This window comes from Calypte anna, chromosome 1 (genome assembly GCF_003957555.1).
Source record: "Calypte anna isolate BGI_N300 chromosome 1, bCalAnn1_v1.p, whole genome shotgun sequence".
Classification (NCBI taxonomy): Eukaryota; Metazoa; Chordata; class Aves; order Apodiformes; family Trochilidae; genus Calypte; species Calypte anna.
Genome location: NC_044244.1, coordinates 63,637,954 through 63,657,477, shown reverse-complemented (window position 1 = coordinate 63,657,477; position 19,524 = coordinate 63,637,954). Strand labels below are relative to the sequence as shown.

At 44.4% G+C, this 19,524-nt stretch overlaps 1 protein-coding gene across 3 annotated transcripts in view; it reads right to left on the bottom strand.

Annotated features, from left to right (window-relative positions):
- LOC103538191 (cat eye syndrome critical region protein 2) overlaps positions 1-19,524 on the bottom strand; it is a 94,641-nt gene that overhangs the window by 11,845 nt on the left and 63,272 nt on the right. The window contains exons 3-9 of one of the 3 annotated variants that reach the window (XM_030444588.1): positions 11,830-12,014; positions 10,927-11,066; positions 10,290-10,394; positions 9,690-9,739; positions 7,450-7,619; positions 6,649-6,726; positions 1,701-1,857 (exon numbers count right to left, since the gene is read on the bottom strand). In XM_030444588.1, the coding sequence (XP_030300448.1) occupies positions 1,701-1,857; positions 6,649-6,726; positions 7,450-7,619; positions 9,690-9,739; positions 10,290-10,394; positions 10,927-10,982 (616 nt within the window). In that variant the 5' untranslated portion in view covers positions 10,983-11,066; positions 11,830-12,014. Of the gene's footprint in view, positions 1-1,700; positions 1,858-6,648; positions 6,727-7,449; positions 7,620-9,689; positions 9,740-10,289; positions 10,395-10,926; positions 11,222-11,829; positions 12,015-19,524 lie in introns of those variants that run through there. The other 2 variants (XM_030444578.1, XM_030444569.1) reach the window with 2 other exon arrangements.

Sequence of the window (19,524 nt, the reverse complement as noted above, 5' to 3'; positions counted from 1 at the left end):
TGTCTATGTATTGTTAAAAACAAGTTTGAACCATGCAAAACAAATGGTTTAATTTTCAAATCACTTTCTGTCCATCATAAGAACCATCATGAAAATAAATGATAATGGAGGGTGTGCTTGGCAATATGGAAAGATGGCTAAGAAGCCAAAGTTTTACCTGGATAGCTGTCGTTTCTAGGGATGAAAAATAGGGTGGAAAAGATTGAAAAAGTCAGCCGTTTAAATAACCTTTCCTAACAGCTTTTACACCAGCTTAAAAGTTACTTCTGGCTTAGCCTAAACTGACTAAAGCCAAGTTTAAACTAAACTGAGAGACATGGAACAAACCAAAATAAGATCATCTCTGCCAAGAAAAGCATGAATGTAAGCTAAGTGGACTTAAAACAGTTTACTGCCCCAATCCCATACCAGTTTCTTTGAGTGGCTCTGGTGCCTTTGCATCAGATGATGTAGTGATTGCATTTATCCAGAAAAGGACATGGTTTTTACCAAAACAGGATCTTTTACAGGTACATTTATCTTTTCAGCTCTTCTGGAACTTCAAGATTAATTTTTTTTCATACAGATGGAGAATGAAAAGTACAGAGAATACGAAATTTGCCAAGGAGAAGCAGATATCTGTCACAGATAGAGCTGTTGAATGATTCTCAGTTTAAAGCACTGGATTAGCTAGGACTGGAAACAAGGAATATATGAAGGCCAAGAAAGTAATTAGATTTTCTAGAGGTTGGAAAGGTAAGCAGGTAAAAGAAACTATTCTTAGATAACATCTGTTCTGCCACAAAACATCTGGTAGCAAACTGTTTCATCTTGGAAAGTTTACAAGGTTTGCATGAATCTTGTTTCCTTTTCTGATTCTTTATCCGTTTAAGGATTCACAAGACCAACACCAACACACACTACCACCAAAGTTTTCTGAAGATGTTCAGCCTTTCCCTGGAACTGGAACAGCCCAGCCAGCCACTGGGGCAAAAGTAGCAGATAAAGAAATCCCTGTAAAAGTGGCTGACAGAACAAAGGTGGTCAGAAATGAGTCTGCTCTTAGGACACCAGTGCTTACATGTGCTGGCTGAACGCCTGCTGTCTTGTACCTGATCTGATGCATTTAATGCAATAGGGCTGTTTCTTGCACAACAGTTTAAATCAGCATTTAAATCAAAACAACAAAAACCCAAGACCAACACTTGAAGTTTCCACTCCTGGTGCTCTTTTTAGTCTGGCATGCTCATCTTTAGCTCTCCAACTGCTAAGGCTAGTAGTAGGACAAAAATACTAGTCTTGATACTCCCATGTTGTCATCTTCCCTTTCTTCTCATTAATTGAGCAAAAAGGACCAAATGCTCTTCAGTTAATCCTGCTCACAGGGAAATCCATTGGGAGGCAAGTGGGGAGACAGGAAAGAACCGAGGAACATGAATAGCAGGGAAGTGAAGTGCAATTGGGACAAGGGAGAAAATAAGCATAATTTGAGGAAGACGACACACTGAAAGCATGCATTAGAGAACAGCCACCAACACTGAGGGAGATAGACAAGGAGAAGAAGCCAGTCAGGACAATTTATCCCAGGTAAGGAAAAGAAAAGATACTCCTGTTAGCAGTTCTGGCAGGGAAGGAATGCAAATGGCAGATCTTAATTCAAGACCTTAATTCAATCTTGGCTTTGAAAGTTTCTACATCTGCTTCCCACTGGCCACATGTACCTTCCACTGCTTTGACCTTCTCTTCCATCTCTCTCTTCCTCTCCTCCTTTAGCAGCTGTTCCTGCTCCCTCTTCTGTACTGCTAAAAGGATTTGGCGCTCCTCCTCTTCCTCTCTACGCCTCTGCTTCTCCATCGAACTCAGCACATTCGGGTTTACCTGTGATGAAATGATGCACCAAAACCTGTAACTCATTGGCTTATTCAAGTCTGAGCAGAGGTGGGTTTACTTTGAGCAAGTATTAAAGCGTACCTAAAATGAATGGCTGGAGGGGAAAAAAAAGGGGAGGAGGGGAAGGTACACATGAATTCCTGGATGAAAAGCAACATGGGAAGAAAAGTTATTTGTCAAGCAATGAAATCCTACTGACAAAGGGACAAAGGAGGGAGAAGCGATGGGTTATACAAGCTGCCGCTCTACCACGGATGCACTGTGTACATTTCCCGTACAGGCAAAGGATTCAAGCTGTTGACATCCCCACATAACACCTCTACCCCTTCCAGCTAGGAGAGTCCTGAGTTGCCAAGGTGAGTAGAAAGGACTATTCTGCTATAAAACAGAGTACTTAGGATATGAAAAAGACTGGTACAGCCTTGCATCAAGGTATTGTTTGAAGTGTTTTACTTTCCAGTTCAAAATAAGAGCCACTGCATTTCTTTGTGCTTATCTCTCCTGAACTAACTCTCACTTGTTTGTTTGGACAGTTTTCCTGTTGTGTACCCCAACCAGTTTTCTGGTTCAAGGACACCCGGCTCTTCATTGCCCCACTTCCTCACCTCCCCACTGCCAGCAGGCAACAAGGCTGTGTTTGATTCTACTTACACTGCAGGCTTCCCAGGCCAGGCACCGCCTGCTCCCATTTTTCCAGTAAAGTGTGAGGTATGTATATGGCAATGTGGAATTACCTTTTTTAGCTTAACTTGATTATAAGACAAATGAATCAGTCATCCACCAGCCACTCTGACTTCTTGCAAGACCAATGCGCCTTTTGCAAGCCCAATTCCCTGCCTTATAAGCAGGGAATATTGACCAGAACAGTACAATGTGCCCATGGTTCTTTCCACATTAATTTTCGGGGAATAACCAGCAACCACCACTTAGGCAGAAGGTATTTCCTGAGGATTAGCAATCAGCTGAGGTCCCATGGCTGCTGTTCAGACCATTAACTTTGCCAAGCCCAGTACTAATCACCAGAAAAAATCTGGCACCATGATTATTCTTTGTCCTTGTTTCATTGCCTAGGAATGGAGCCTTGGTGTATTTTCATAATCCCCATCTTGGGGTGGGGTTTGATAAATGCCTAGAAATGTCTGGTTTCACTGTACATTCATTCCCTTCTGCCTTCTTTTCCCATACACACCACTGCCCCACAATCTCCTCCTGAAGCTCTCCATGGGCAAGCATCATGCATACCTGACTCCATCAGCAAAAATATACTAAGAGAATTATGCTCTAACAACCAAAAGCCACATAGAAGTGTATGAGAAAGGGGGATGTCTTGATGACATTAAGACCATATCCTGCATCGAGCAACAGAATGGACAGCAAAACCACCTATTTTGCAGTGATTATTTTTAGGAAAACTGCACAGTAAGATCTCACCACAAGGGAACTCTACCCATTTTCTTTCCATTTTTAGATCTTGCCCAAATATTAATACTTCTCTCTTTTAACACCTTTCTAGGGAACCCATTCTATGAGGCCACATGCCTTCATGTTAGCAAGCATCCCCTCACATTCAGTTAAAAGTTAATTTCTCATCCCCTCATTCCATCCAATTATTCCTAGCTATGCTATTCTCTAGCTAAGCATAAATTCTCTTTTTCAGCAACATTCTAGCCTTTATAGGCTTCCTCAGACACTTAGTCCTGCGTTTCTGTAATTTGGTTAAATGTTTCCTTACAAAGCAATCCCTTCAGCTCCCTAATCCTTGTAGCTGCCTGTCTTAGATCTTTCTTCCAACTGATCAATATCCAAACACCACAACACTCAGGACTGAAGTTGCTATGCCAAATAGCAGAGCTCAAGAATCTACAAAACCAGGTTCTACATTTCCACTTCTGAGTTTTTTCATATCCCTTTCTCAGCCACTTTGCCATCCTATTTTCTATGCATGCATTGCAAAACATCCTCCTTTAAAAACTGATCCTGACCATCATCAACCAGTTTACCCCTAAATTTCTTGACTTATCTTTGAATTGCAACAGCAACCATAAAATTCAGCAACAATTAGGAAGAGGTAAGTAAGAACCAGCCATCAGAAGTTGTTACAGCAGGTTATTTTATTAAGGGTACAACCATAAGTCTTTAGATTCTCCAGCCAGTAGGTCTAAGCCAACCTAGTGTGCCAAGCTCATTTCTACCACTGTTGATGCACAGGTCAGACCTTCCCCTTCCCTAGATTCATACATCTCCCCACCATTCTTGTCCTACAGAAACATGAACCCAGCATCCAAACTGAAGTGCTCACACCAGGACCTCTCCAACCTTCCAGGGTACCTTCAGCACCCTAACCTGTAATGGCGCAACACAAAATTCACAGCATGTTCCAGATCAATCCATGACAAATATGGTATCCTCAAAAAACAAGACAATTTGAAGCAACAGGCAGAATGCCATCCTAGCAGGTCTAGGAAGAAAACAGAAAAGCAGAAACCACAAACGGTGTAATGAGTGCCAGTGACTACAGCAGACACCTGTAACAACTTCTTCAGTGCTTGCAGGGCAGTGACAATGATGGCAAGGGCTCTTTGAGATACTACAGTCATAGAAATACCCTGATTTTCAGAGGGCACTGCTGTCTGGTGCCCCACTTAAGTGCATTGCTCAACTCAAGGTTAAAAAGTAAGCAAACAAAACCAGCTACCAGATGTGATGGAAACAGACACCTATTGGAACAATAAAAGCAACAACCCAACATAACTTAAACTTCCTTTTTAAACAAATAGGTGGCAAAGGGATGTTTCCCCCGCTTTCTCCCCACTTGGAAGATAAAAAAAAAAAAGCCCTCACATCTACAGCCACATCATCAACACCTCCTTCCCTCCGCCAGAGAGCACTCCAGGACACAACATCCCTGCCTTCCCCCCCTCTCCTTGGGACCCTGAAAAGGCCAAACTTCTCTGCCTTTTGCTTTGCTCTCCAGACAGTGGGTATAAGACTTCAAGGGCAGAAGGCCAGGAGGTGCAGATGCCCCAGGCACCCTGGCCCCTCACCCTCCAAACCTTCCCTGCTCCGATTTCCGCAGTGCTACCCTAATGAGGGTGCTGCTCAGGCGGCTCTTTAATGAGGAGCTAATCTGAACCACCTGTTGAGAAATCCCCCGCAGGATTAGGAGCCTACAGAGCAGTTACATGTTGGACCAAAGTGGCATCCAGCTTGCAGAGCCAGGAGGAAGGGGTCACCCCTGTACCAGGCTGAGGTTTTCTTCCCCAGATTTGACTGCTGCAAAAAAGCCATCATTCTGGCACCTTCCCTGACTTGCCTGCATCAGGGATGCCTGCCATGTCCTGCTGGGGACCCCTTGCAATTGTCCCCACTCTCATGTTGGCAGGCTCCCTGCACCTACGCGCAGCAGACAAAGGGAGGGCCCCCCACTTGCTGGAAACATTTCACTGGCCCACAGGCAGCAATTAACAGCCCTTTGCCACCACAGACCTGGAGCACCTGCGGTACTGATTAGCATCATTCAGGCTCCATGTGTTTCCCACTCCCCACCTCCTCTGGGATTTCTGCTGCCTGTGAACAAACATGTGTCCCTGCACTTCCTGCACGGTGGGCTTTGCAGAGGGCAATTCTGGCCCCAGACTGACCATCACTGGGGTCTTATTTTCCTCTCAGCAGGCTTTTATGTGCTTCATGATGAGAGGTTCTTCCTTCCTTTTATTTATCTGTTCTAAGGAATTATATTTATTGTAGTGAACTGTACTTTCTCCTTTGTTCTGCAGGAACTTCTGGCCCTGGGTCATGTGGGATATTCCCTGCAGCTTAATTTCCCAGGGTTTGACAAAACACCAGGTAACTATGTTTTCATTACATCTACAGCAAGAGATTATGCCACAGCCTGATAGAATCAACCCAATTTCTTCCAAAACTCATCAATCCCATGTTGCCTGACCAGTCACTTTGGGTAGCAGTTGCCAGGTCAAAGACCACTCCCATCTCCACCATACCATGCCCCTGGCTGTGCCAGTGTGACTGCTGGGGGCTGTGTGGTGAACTGGATTGGAAAGCTGATCTATGTTAAAAATAACCTCGACCAAAGAAAAAGGTTATATTTAACTCCAGCCACTTTCCTGGGTCTGGTTCACTGCACAGACCCGCAAGCGGCAGCGCTGTTATACACTGATGGGGTGGAGAGAAGATGAGGGTTAAGAGGCACGGAAAGAGCAGTTTCAGCTGACAAGGCTGCAGTTTGATAAGCGTTTCTTTAAGCAGCCTAAATTGTGACTTCCATTTCCAGTTGACCCCTCTCCTAGCTCAGCTCCATGCCGCATCAGTCATTTCTCTTCTCCCTCCACGCTATCTACACCCTCATGTGTTTGCAGCCTCACGTTTTCCCCTTGGCTGAATTTCTGTCATTTCCCTTTGTAAGCCGGTTCTGCTAGCCCTCATCCTTCTTCAACTTTTCTTTGAACTGCCTCGAATGTGCCAGCACTTTCATTGAAGTGGAATTCCCCAGACCGAGCGCAGATTTCCATATGCAGCTGCGCCGGAGTCTGCAGCAATCCCGGCTACCTCTGTGATCCAGAGGGCAGCACCTCCCTGCTCGCCATAGAAACCCTGAGTGTCAGCCTGCCTTTGATGGGCATTACCACCCATCTCTCTTTCAGCACAAGCACTTTCAAATGACTCCTTCCCACTGAATAGCGATGCTGCAGTTTATTTTTTCCCCCAGGAGGCATCTGCTCTTGCCTCCCTCAGTCGTCCCCCCCTCACACCCCCCCTCACCTCCTGCTTGATTGGTTTGATGGGCTGATGGTCAGACATCCACCTGGGAGAATACTCTGTCCGCTGTAGACGCTTCTCCTGAAACAGGGTTGAGAATTGAGGGAAGGAAAAAGAGAGTGGAGGAAATTAGGGCACATTGGTGACAGTGGCAAGAGAAACTCTGGGAACTAGAAGTGACCATGAAAACTCTATTAGCTTTACAAGGGTATAAAACAAGCAAACTGAACCCAATCCAAGAACATCACACTGACTGCAGAGCCCATTTTACAAAGCTATCTAGCCAAAGGTTCCTGTTCCAGATCTGTCCAACCTAAACACATTGAGATGACGGACAATACCCTTCAGAGTTTCAAGGCTCTGACTTACCAGCTCGAGTAGACTTAGCTAGGACAGCTAAAGCAGCCACTGCCACTTCAGCAGAAACAGCTGAGAAACAGCAGTAAAAGTGAAATCAGAGGCAGTTTGCAGCAGTTCAAAAGCAGACAGAGATTCCCTGCTAGAAGAAAAGGGACACGGAAGAGGGCTGAAGACAGTAACCCCTTCAGCCACTCTACCTGTGCTCCTGTGAAATCATGAACCAGATCCTTCATTACTGACTCTAGCTCTGCCACTCCATGGGGGAGAGTCTTTCTCCCCGTACACAAGCTGAACAGCCCCCACATCAATGACACTTGCAGGCTGGAATGGGGGAAGAGTAGGACAGGGTGACAGGCTGCTTGCATTTAGCTCTCCTTCAATCAGCAGACATCCATGCTCTTGGAAGCAGTATGGAGAGGTAAACAGGATGTCATGTCTCCTCACCTTCTGTGCAATCATGTTGCAGATCTCCGGCAGGAAGTCTTCACTCAAGAGTTTGTAGAGCTGCCGCTCCCTAAGGGAAGTCCTCTCTCTGAAGCTCTCTGTGACCTGCCTCCACTCCTCTTCCGTCTGACACAGCAGCCACCATGTCCCACGGCCAGGCCCTTGGGACCCTTCAACAACATGAAAGGATGTTATCTCCACAGAAGTTATGTCTAACAACTTTTCTTTATCCCTTCTCCTCTCCTCAGGGCTCAGGAAGAGCAAAAGGTGCTGTCAGTGACCACTGTTATGAGAAGCATGCTCACTGCTACAGACCCAAAGATCTCGAGCCACCAGAAGCACTGCTACCTCCTCTAGTGACACCAAGAGTGATGTCAAGACACAAAGGAAATACATAGGTGAATTAATAATGGTGGCTCTTTGCAACACATGGGTAATGTGACAACATCCCTGTAGCAAGCCTCCATTCAGGTTATGAAAGAAAAAAGGATTTAATTTATTTTTTGTCATGGAGGGTGTCAGACAGCAGACTAAAACCACTGAAAATTAATATTATTTGAAATAAAGTTTTGTTTTTGTTTTTGTTTTTTTTAGCACTGCAAACCTTTGCTGTGGTGAATAAAACCTCCCATTCTCCTCAAATGAAACATTTTATTTGCAGGCACTTGAAAGAAGAGGAAGTGAAGAAGGATGGGCTTCATCAGGCTGCCAGATGAGGGAAGTTCCAAAAGTTCACATTCCTCTGTGAATGGAATCCATTCCAATCCAGAGTGGGATCCAAAGATCTCCAACTGCTCTGAAGAGATCTCCCATTGCTCTGAAGCATGTCTCAGCTACCAAGACACTCTGAACTGTTCCACCTTGCATGAAACATTTGAATACTAATTGTGGAGGGACTATCTCATTTGGTGGTTGGAACACCCACCTGGAGAAGGGGAATGTGATTCCCATTCCACAAATGTTTACACAGAGCAGAGAAGCATCATGGTTGCAGCTTGCATGCTTTTGCCCCAGGACACTCTCTAAACAAAAAATTCTTTGGCTTATTTTGGGGAAGGGGAAAGACATTGGTTTAAACCCCTTCAGGCTGAGAGGTTCTTGGCTCCCTCTAGAGCTCCTTTCTTGGGCTAACCACAGGTTACTGGAAAGAAAGCAATGGTCACCACCCCATTGGCAGATGTTACACAGCTTCTCACCACATTTTCAAGCAAATAAACTATGAAAAAGACTATATAAAGACTGCTAAAACATAAAGACTGCTAAATACAATGGTGAAAGGCCACCTGGCTACATGAAGCTGTCCCCTGCCCACCTGCAGTGGGGACCTCACCTGCATGCTGCCCCTAGAGCCTGCCCCCTCATTTACCCATCCCTTGCCAGTCCCCAATGGATGATTCATTTCAAAAGCAACCAGGACTACGGCACTGCCTCATGCCACCAGATTACTCTGCATCTGAAGTGACATTTTGCTAGAGGACAATGATCTGATAAAATCCCCAGTGCTTCACATGCTTTGCTCCCAGCTCTGCTACCCAGCTCTGGAGCAGCCTCCAGGAAATCTGAAGACAAAGGGAAGCAGGCACAGCAAAGACAATGCCACCCTTGCCTTTTATTGTGGGGCAACTGGCAGGCTTAAGCTCCTGGGTTATGTGGAAGCCAATGGATCCCCATGTATGACAAATGAGTCCCAGTCCCCTTAAAATCAGGACACAGTTGTCAACTTGCTTCTACTGCTTGCCTGTTAACCCCTAAATGGGTACCTCCAAGTCACTGTTTACCGAGTTCAGCCAATGGCCACTGGGAAGGAGAGGCAAGGAAAATAAAAAAGGTTCTTCCTTCCCCTATCTTGTCATCACTGACCCCAACTCTTTCCAGTCTGAAAAAACCACAGCCACTACAAACAGGGGCTTGTGCTCACCTCACCCCTGGAGGAGCAAGGGCCATTCACAGCCCATTTCCATCAACTTCAGTGAGTAGGTGGGCCCCTATGGCCTAGTGTAACCCAACATGTTAGGTTTCCTCATCTCAGACTAATCCACGATGATAAGATAGGATGCTCACAGGTGCCCAGGCTCCCAGCTGCAAGGCAGCCCATAACACCAACCCCTCCTTACAAACTCGGCCCCAAGCACTGGCAGAAAGACTCTCCCTTTCCTGAGAAATGCACCTCTCTGAGTTTTGATAATTTAAAAGTCATGTTAGCTGATCATATCAACCCTGACCCCGCAAAATCTCTTTACCATTTCTTATCTGAGTCTCATGGATTAGCAAATTCTCTTCTGCCTTCTCCCTACATAAAGAGAAGAAGTGATACAATAAATATATTACTTCACATCATTGAAAAGCAGCTGCTTCAGAGAAGAATGGGGGACACATCGGTTATATATATTCACATATATATTATTTATCATGGCTTCATAACATTTCACAAAGTGAAGGGTGCAGGTTGGAGTTTGGTAAGGACAGTATTTTAATTCTGACAAGAAGCATCCCCAAATATATACTGACTCCAGTGGCCAGGATTTTAGCCTCAAGTGCTATGCAGTGAAAGCATTCTTTATCAGAAGTATAACCCCTAGCACTGCACAGGAGAACTGTATCTGAAGTGAGGTAGCTGGAAAAGCAATACCCACTGTTTCAACAAACTTGACTTCCAGCTCAGTCAGAATTTTCTCTGGAGAGTGATCAAAGCACCATACCAAGTCTGAACTTGCTTCACTTCAGAGAAATTATGGCTGCATGGTATATACATAGTAATAGGGGGAACCCCAGAGGTACATTGTACACTGTTCTGGGAACACATGCATTTTATATCCATTGCAGGAACAACCTCTCCATACCTCACCAAATTTTCTTCCACTATTTTTTTCCTCTTTGGTGGTCGCCCTCGTCTTTTGCCTGTTTTCCCAGGAATATTTGGGGTGCTTGTCTGCCCCCCACAACCCCTGTGAAACAGAAAAGCACCATGAAATATCTGCTGAGCAAGAGAACTGTGGCTGGCAGGATGGCAGAAGGGTAGGGAAATTGGAACAGCTGCTAGGAACCCAACGAAAGGAGGGATTAAATCAGAGCAGCAACCGGACAACGGGGAGGGGAGGAGGGATTCCCACTCTCTGGGAGCCTGATCTGGGAGCTGTCGGCATGGTGTGGGGCAGACAGGGAGGAATGTGGTGGGGCAGGCAGCATCTTTCCCACAGCAGGCTCTCCTGGTGCCACAAAGGCTGCAGGCTGGCTCCCACACAATGCGTGATGTGGGGCAGCTCGCAGTCTGCTTGGCAACTCCAGTCTCGCCCCGCATGGTCGTGGCCTTCTCCCAGGCCCCCCCCCGTGTTGCCCCACATCCCCCAACCCCTCGCCACCCCCTGACACAACAGCAGTCAGGCGGCATCTCCTTCAGCCAGGATGGCTGGGATGCCTCCCTCCTCACTCCCTTGCATCCAGACATAGGGAGGCGGGAGCATGAGCTGGGGTTGTTACCTGTCTGGAGCCAGCTCTCCATTGGTTTTTCCCTGCACTGGGTCTTCCTTGTACATCCGTGTGCCATAGAAGTACCAGTACAGGGCTCCACTGCTGTCCTCGCCCAGAGGCTCCACACGGAGGCTGTCGGCGTCCAAGCCCTGAGCCCACCGGGAGCACCCCCGACAGACAGTGACATGTTGAAAAGCAGCCACATTGTCACACAAAACATGATGACACCTCTCCACAAACACCTCCCTCCCTCCCTCCTCCCCTCCCACCATGCCACAGCAGCAGTACAGCTGCTCCTCCAGGCCAAGCTGGGAAAATGTTACTCCAGGGGGAAGGCGACCGTTCCCTCTCTGTCCAGGGAGGGATTTAGATTGGCATCTCTAATTTGAACGGCCTCTCTTGTTTTAACATTTCATCTCTGGTGCTCCTGACAGTGAAGGTCTAATTAGTGCTGGTGACAGTCACACACAGACCTGAGAAACTCCCTCCCCCCCTGCCTGCCACCACCCTTCCCCCCCCAGCTCCCCCAGTATACTTCAGCCCCATCCTTTCATCTCACACCATCCCTCAGCAAGGCTGTCTCAGCTCTCACAGCTCCGCCATTGCACTTGGAGCATCTCCAAATCCACTCTTGGGAGGAAGAATAGCCAATGAAGCCAATTTACTTAGCAACTCCCATGTTACAGATACATCTACACAGGACAAGGGTACTGAGATCAGTCCTGCGTGCTTGCCCTGGGTCCTCTCAAGGCAGGTGAGGAGATGCGGAATTACTGACACGCTGCACTGCCACTGATTACTTGGCCTTAAAATACACTTAAGAGAATCAACCCTTCTCCTCCCAGGAAGATTCTCTACTCTGGCCCAGCTCCTGTGGCTGCAGTTTCCCCCTTCTCTGCTGCCCCAAAGCACCTTGAGGAGGTCAAAGACATCATCTGCATCAAGGCGGTAGTCACAGAGGCGGTGTAGGATCTCAACCCGGGGTGCGCAGGGGCAGCTCCTGGAAGGTAGACTCCCGTAGGGGGTTGGGTTTCCCTTCCTCCAGCTCCCACCGGTAGTTGATGATGTCCTCCAGGTAGCTGTGAAATGTCTGGGATCTAATCAAGAAAACAAAGTCCCACACACCCACTGTAGTTTGCCATACCAGAAGCACCTGATGCAACCAACCAACTTAAACAAACACAGAGACAGCTAACACTTGAAGGATAACTGAGCTCCATTACAGCAATGGTTCCCAATCACAACAGTCTCATTGCAACACCATGGGATTTCACATCGTACACATACTGCTTACAGGATGATGTATTACTGTTATTTCATTTCAAGCTGAAAGAAGTTTAAAATTCTCATCATAGCCCCATCCTCTTTCTATCACACTGGGCAGTGTCCTGTGTGACCACCAACATCAACTGTTTATTAAACCAGGATACAGCAAAGCAGATGAGTCCAATTCCCTTCCACCTCTCCCCATTTGAAGCAGAGGCTCTCTTCTTCAGCTTTCCATTCACTCACCTCTGCCACTGCCAAACCCTGTATCTCTCTCTGCCTCTGAAGTAGCTTTTCATGCCATGGTTCAGTGGCTTGAAATTTTCCACCACTGATCTCCACCCTGCTCTCCTGTGTACTTCCCGTGTTCCTGCTGTGGCACACATTCTCCTCTTCCTCTGTCCCCAGAGGGGCTGCCACTTTCATGGTCTGCCCATTCCTCCACCAGTGGCTTTGGTGGGACATTTGCACAGCCCTGTTAACACACGCAGTTTGGGCCCTGCCACACAATGAGTCTTGTTCCCAACATGAGTGTATCTCAAACAGGGTTCAGGCAAGAGGAATGTCTTCTTTCTAGTTTGCCAGATGATCAAGATGAACACCCACACCCCAGCTCTTCTTAAATACTGCTACTAAACCCATCTTTTTCATTTGCTAGCTAGGCCACATTAAGACCCCTTTTCATTGTGAGCAGTTCACCATATAACCCAAGGAAATACAATTTCTTACCCTAATCTGGCATCAAGGGTAAATGTTACCATCTGACACATATTAGACTGCTGGTGGAGCTTACGGCTAAAAGAACTCCTGTCTTTATTTTAAGGAGAGTGAAGTCCTTACTCTGAGTGCTAAAAATTCCAGGGAAGGGAATGAAAAAGGGCTGGTGAGGCTCTGTGTGCTCAAACACAAAACTTTCCCAAGGTCTGGGATATCACTATGAGTCCAGAGACTTGTAGGCTCTTTCAATGCTACTGGAGTTGAGTATGCCTGAGCACAGCAAAGGGGGGGACCCCTGCCATGCCCCAGCCATTCTTGCACAACCGGGAAGTCCATATGCCGGCAAGAACACCACTGGGGTACACATTCCTCCAGCTCTCAAAAAAGGCAGCTCAACTTGATAGGTTTTTGGCAACAAACAGATTACTGCTATATGATTAATGGAATCATGCCAGTGCTAACAGAATTGCATTTGCCTTGAGAAAATTGCTAACTACTACAAAAGCCATTATTTTTGAACAAAGAGATATAGAAGCGTGATCCAACTGGAATAGGATTGTTAAAAGTCAACGAGAAGTTAGCTATTAGGCACGGGGCTTCACACATTTGATAAAGACTGATCTTTGCAAGGACCATGACTGGATGAATGACTGTAGAATGAACAGAAGCCACATGAGAACTCAGGCCATGTCCACCTGGCAGCATTCCCCTTCTATTCTAGTGGAGGGAAGTTGATGCTCTCCACCCTGCAGATCACTCCCCATCAGCTTGCTTGTTTCTGACGTCAAATGCAAGCTGACTTCCCAGAGATAACTCCTTTCACCAGATGAATTTTACCAGCCTCAGGTTGATTTGACATACATGCTTGAATGTCCTTGGATCTAGTGCCTTCTGAAGCCTGGAGTTTGCTCTTTTCCACCTGACACAAGCAGAGTATTAATATTGCCAAGTGTCACTGTTTTGCCCACTAATATCAGGCAAACAAACAGATGAAACAGTCCCTTACACACACACAAAAAGCTCAGTCATCACAACAAAGGAGGACTGGTTTATGAAGTGATTTCTGTGCTCGTTCAAGTAGTAGTTTAGACTAAAATCTACAGCAACTATTCCTAAAAAAAAAATAAAATTCAGTGCAGAGTAAACCTATCTGAGGTAGCTGTGGATTCCCACAGTAACTTCCTCATGTACTTTGAGACCTAGCCCAACTTTCAGCAAGGACTTCAACTTCAGTAACAAGTGGGATATTAGATTCTCTTTATGGTCTTTTCATCTTTTAGAGTGCTAATTGACTACACACGCTTAAATGCCAGACATTTACAGAAACCACTGGATTACAAAAAAAACCGAAACAAACCAACACCAAAAAACCTAACAAAACCCAAACACAACAACAACAACAACAAGCAGAGAATTGAGTCTAGCTTTCAGAACAGAAATAGTAATCAGAACATCTTTTCCTGAAAGGAAATAAGGAAAGCCATCAAGAATACAGGAAAGCAACAACCCGTATTCGAAATGCTTAGTCCACTACAGAAAGGGATTGACTATAAAATCTCAGAGAGCCAACCTGAGCTTCAGCTTCTCAAATTCAGTTGTTTGACATTGTCAGAGCACAAGACAGAAGATTATTTAATCAGATCTGATACTGAAGCTTTGGCTATTTCCAATAACATGACTCAAAAAACCCAAACTTTCTCCACGATCCCTGAAAAACTAGTGAGTGATGTGGATGCCAGGATGAAGACTGTTCCATTCTTTCTGGCTACTTTTTATTACAAAAAAAAACCCCCAAACAAAAAAAGAAAGGGTCAAAGAGATAATTTTTACCACTTGCATGAGCTGGAACCCCCTCAGTTCCAAAAGATTATCTTAAATCTTTGCCTATGTAATTCTGATTCCTCTGGGGACTGGGTGCTGTTGACTTAACCAATTTTGGTTTGAGTTTGACTTTCACAGAAGTGGCTAACACTAGAAATTTGTGCCGTCCACGCCAGTGCTCGATACATTACAAGCTCTGTTCTCAAGAGTACTTTGAGTTCCTACCCCATCAGTTTTCAAAGACGCTACTGTGCATTTGTCGCTTGAATAAGGATAGAAATGAGAACCAGAGATGGGAACCAGATGTCTCAAGGCATTCCCAATCACTCTAAATCTTACACCAATTTAATATTTTCCCTCTTCATGAGGCCCTGCCTCTTTCCTCCAGACAAATGTGGGGTGCTCGTCTTCAACCTGTCCTGCCACATTTACAATTAGTCTCACTTAAAGCTGTCTTTATTAAATTCCCCTTTCAAAAAGGTTTTTGACACAGCCCCCCTGAGTTTGGAGAAGACAATCTGCAGGGAGCACAGCTATCTGCAAGAAGTCTGCACTCTCTGGCTCTCCCCATATGCAAAGCAGAAATGCTTGGGGACTTTATAGGTATCATCCATAAAATTAAAACCCAGGAAACACGACAGACAGTGCCCAGGACTGGAATGATCTGGATGCAGTCCCTGTCGAATATCCTTTTATTCAAGCTTATAAATAGGACAGTGGATCCACCTGCAGGTGTGGCAAGTCCTTCACTCTCTGCTGCAGCTAAGAACCTCCAAAATCCCTTTTTTTTTTTTTTGGGTGGGAGGAAGGCAGGAATGAAATCATTAAGATGAGGAGGTGGATTCTTTGATGCTCCTCTCCTGAGGTGCTCAGCATCACTGAGACTTGTAAAACACTCAACCAGTAGAGGCAATGCTAAATCAGAAATGCCCTTTCCCTAAAAATAGGAGTATTCCTGAAGAGGACTGACTCATATACGGACACATTCTGGGTAAAGACATGTATCCAAAAGAAAATCAGCAGCTCTCCTTAAAGTAAACTCAGGCTCCTGAAACACTTTATAGAAAAGTGGGAAACTACAGGCCACAATGAATGTCACCATATTCTAACCACTTCTACCACTCCATCATACAGCAAAAGCATCTTCCATACAGATCATTAACCAAGGGAAACTATCACAGAGATCACCTGCAAGAAGTCAGAAAAGTCACCCTGGAATACTCTAACTGTAAACTTCATCCTAGACACAGATTGTCTTCTCCCCATCCTAACTCACTAGCCTCTGAACCATTACTATTTTCTTCACTTGTCAAATGTCCTCTGTTTTGCTTGCCACCCCATAAGCAAGCAATTTGGATAGCTGTAGTGGGGAAGTGGAGGAATAGTGCATGTGTATCTATGTGATACATCCCAGATGGATACAGGTGATTTCTCAATAATCCCAATGCAATTACTTTGTCTTGTCCCTGACTGGTGCTCTAAAACAACAGGGTCCTTGCCAGAGGTTCCTAAACTAAGTAAATCAGATCTTGGCTGGGAAACTGTAAACAAAAGCAAGCCAAAAAGAACCCCAAAAGCAAAAACAAACACCGATTCAGTAAGAGAGTCCCCGTGTCAATCTGCACTTCCTACAGGCAGGGTGCCATGGCCCGAGTGTGGAATTACTATCACCACAGACTGTGCCAATTTTGTTGCAAGCCCCTACTCTTTCTTCACTCTCAAAAAAGTTCAAACCAAACCAAAACAAAAAAAATCAACACAACTTAAGGCTTTCAATCTTGTGGGAGTAAATATTGGATTAAAAAAAAAAAAAATCAAACAAAACATTAGAGTAAGGAGTTGGAAATAGTGGAAATCAAAATCTGTCATTGATACTCAGATATTCTTGGCACACACAGGTGAGCCTTTTGAAAGTTCAGATGCCAAACAATGGCCTGGACCCACCAGCTAGAGTATCTATCATGTTGACAATGTTTTAAGTCTCTTGTATCATTTAATTTACAAAATGCAACAGAAGAGTAAATACTGGAATGCTCTTGAGCTGAAACTGCTGGGAAAACAGCAAGTCTGACCTATAACTAATCCCAGGCAATTGTATTGTTCTGTACTTGAGATTAAAACCAAGAACCTGACAAAACCAGAGAATGACTAAGAGCAGGAATAACAACAGATCTTCTCCAACTCCTGCCCAAGGGTAGGATGTGGGAGGAACATGGAAAACAAGACTGGGAGAGCTCAGTCTTTCCCTCAAAGGCTATTTAAGCAGGAATATAATTACTCTCATAGTTCGTTTTACAGAGTTAGCTAGTAAGCAAAATAACAGGTGATACACCTGACTGGTAAAAGCTGAAAAAGACTTGGATTTCCTCAGCCACCCAGCACAAGCATTGCTTTGACAAGGTTCTCAGTAATAAGTTAAAGAAGACATTTCGGGCATTTAATTCACAGCACACAAGAGAAGTGATTTTTCATCTGTGATCTCTCTAGTCAAAAGAAACAACAACAAAAATCAAGATCTTCTCAGAACAGATGTTTTAACATGGAATTAATTTTATGGACTGAAGATATTTCACCTTATGGGGTGGCACCTTTTAAGTTCTGAATTGGCAAAAAGGCACCAGCTTGGTGTTGGGAGTCACTCAGGTGTTAATGAGAGCATTAAATGACAGATGGCATTCAAGATATTTCTCCCCTCTTCAATGAAGACAGATTCTTTGCTACAGCAGAGATCAGAAAAGCTTAATTCTTAACAAGCATACAATACTTTGGCACAAAGGCAAGCCCTCTAGAAGGTAATGGGAAGGATTCAGGGTTTTCTGGTATGACCTCAGTCAAACATCATTAACAGGGTCAGGAGAAGCAAAGCCTATTTCAGAAGAAAAAAAAAATGTAAGGGCCCCCATGATCAATCTATCGTGGCTTGTCAGAAAGAGAAAGCTTAGGCTGACCTTAGAAGCAATATGAGTTACTACTACCAGCCTGACCTTGAGCTCTCACGTAACAATGGAGACTTTTTTTTTTAACTGTATTAAAGAGCTTTCATATCTGAGGCTTGTACTTTACTTTCAAACAATTTACCCTACTGAGACACTAAGTCAGGCATGATGCCTGGGGAATAAAAGATACTACCTCATCCTTCTGGGAAAAAAAGAAAGAAAGAAGAAAGAAAGAAAGAAAGAAAGAAGAAAGAAAAGAAAAGAAAGAAAAGAAAGAAGAAAGAAAAGAAAGAAAGAAAGAAGAAAAGAAAGAAAGAAAGAAGAAAGCAAAAAGAAAGAAAGAAAAGAAAGAAGAAAGAAAGAAAGAAAGAAGAAAGAAAGAAAGAAAGAAAGAAAGAAAGAAAGAAAGAAAGAAAGAAGAAAGAAAGAAAGAAAGAAAGAAAGAAAGAAAGAAGAAAGAAAGAAAGAAAGAAGAAGAAGAAAGAAAGAAAGAAGAAAGAAAGAAAGAAAGAAAGAAAGAAGAAAGAAAGAAAGAAAGAAAGAAAGAAAGAAAAGAAAAGAAAGAAAGAAAGAAAGACAAGAAAGAAAGAAAGAAAGAAAGAAAGAAAAAAGAAAGAAAGAAAGAAAGAAAGAAAGAAGAAAGAAAGAAAGAAAAGAAAGAAAGAAAGAAAGAAAGAAAGAAAGAAAGAAAGAAAGAAAGAAAGAAAGAAGAAAGAAAGAAAGAAGAAAGAAAGAAGAAAGAAAGAAAGAAAGAAAGAAAGAAAGAAAGAAAGAAAGAAAGAAAGAAAGAAAGAAAGAAAAAGAAGAAAAAGGAAAAGAAAAAAAAAAAAAAGGTTGGGCACGTATGTTCCCCATTTCCTTCCAAGTCCCCTGTGCCCTGTATGCAGCTGACTCAGAGGCATGCAAGCCAACAGAAAGCGCACATTCCTCAGACCACGGGCCAACTTGTCATCAAGGCACTTAGGCAGAGGCTCAAAGTGTAACAAGCAACCTTGAAGGGTCTCTCCTCAAAACACTTTGCTGCAGCAGAGCAAAATGGACAAAACCCGGAGATCCAGGAATTCTGACCTTAAACTTTAACATCCACATTTTGTTTCCAATTTAACTAGCAGCACCACTGGTGAGGACAGACTTCACAAATCCCAGCCAGGGACAGTGTTGAGGGAAGCAGCAACTCATGGCCACACCAAACTGGTGATGGGCCTCACAGAAAGAGCCAACTCTGGCAGAGCCCTTTTGAAGGAGCAAACAAACATCCAGGCTCATCCTGCTTCTCAGTGCCCTCTCTTGATACATGCCTGGAGAAAAGCAGCTGGCCAACAAGTGTCAACAAGAGTAAGACACTAACTTTAACAGAACCTGAATGAGACCATAAAATGGGAGTAAAATAAACTAAAATCAAACTGTACAGATCAAAGCTCCAAAGCACAGTTTCTCCTCTCAGAGCCGAGAAGACAGAGATTGCTGGAGTACAAGACCATCACAAGGCACCTACAGGTCTGCCTCTTGCCCACCATTGATAGTTAGAAATGAATGTAAACATTGTCCAAACCTCAAGTAATTCTGTGGCTTACCTGTGTGGCCATCAGGAACACTGGAAGTGAAGGGAAAGAGAAAGACACCTGAAAAACTGTGTTGATGGATTTCACTGAGCTCTACACACAATAACATTTGTCTTAACCACTGCCAAACATGGGAAGACATTTTTTCTTCATTACAACCATTGTTTATGTCAAAGCACAGCAATAAAAAAATATCTGTTAGCAAATTTTAAGCGGTGGCAGCTCTTCCCTAAAGTAGTTTGGTCTAACTCCTGGACTTGCCAGTCTCAGAGATCACTGATCAGAGGTTTCCATATCCATGAAAG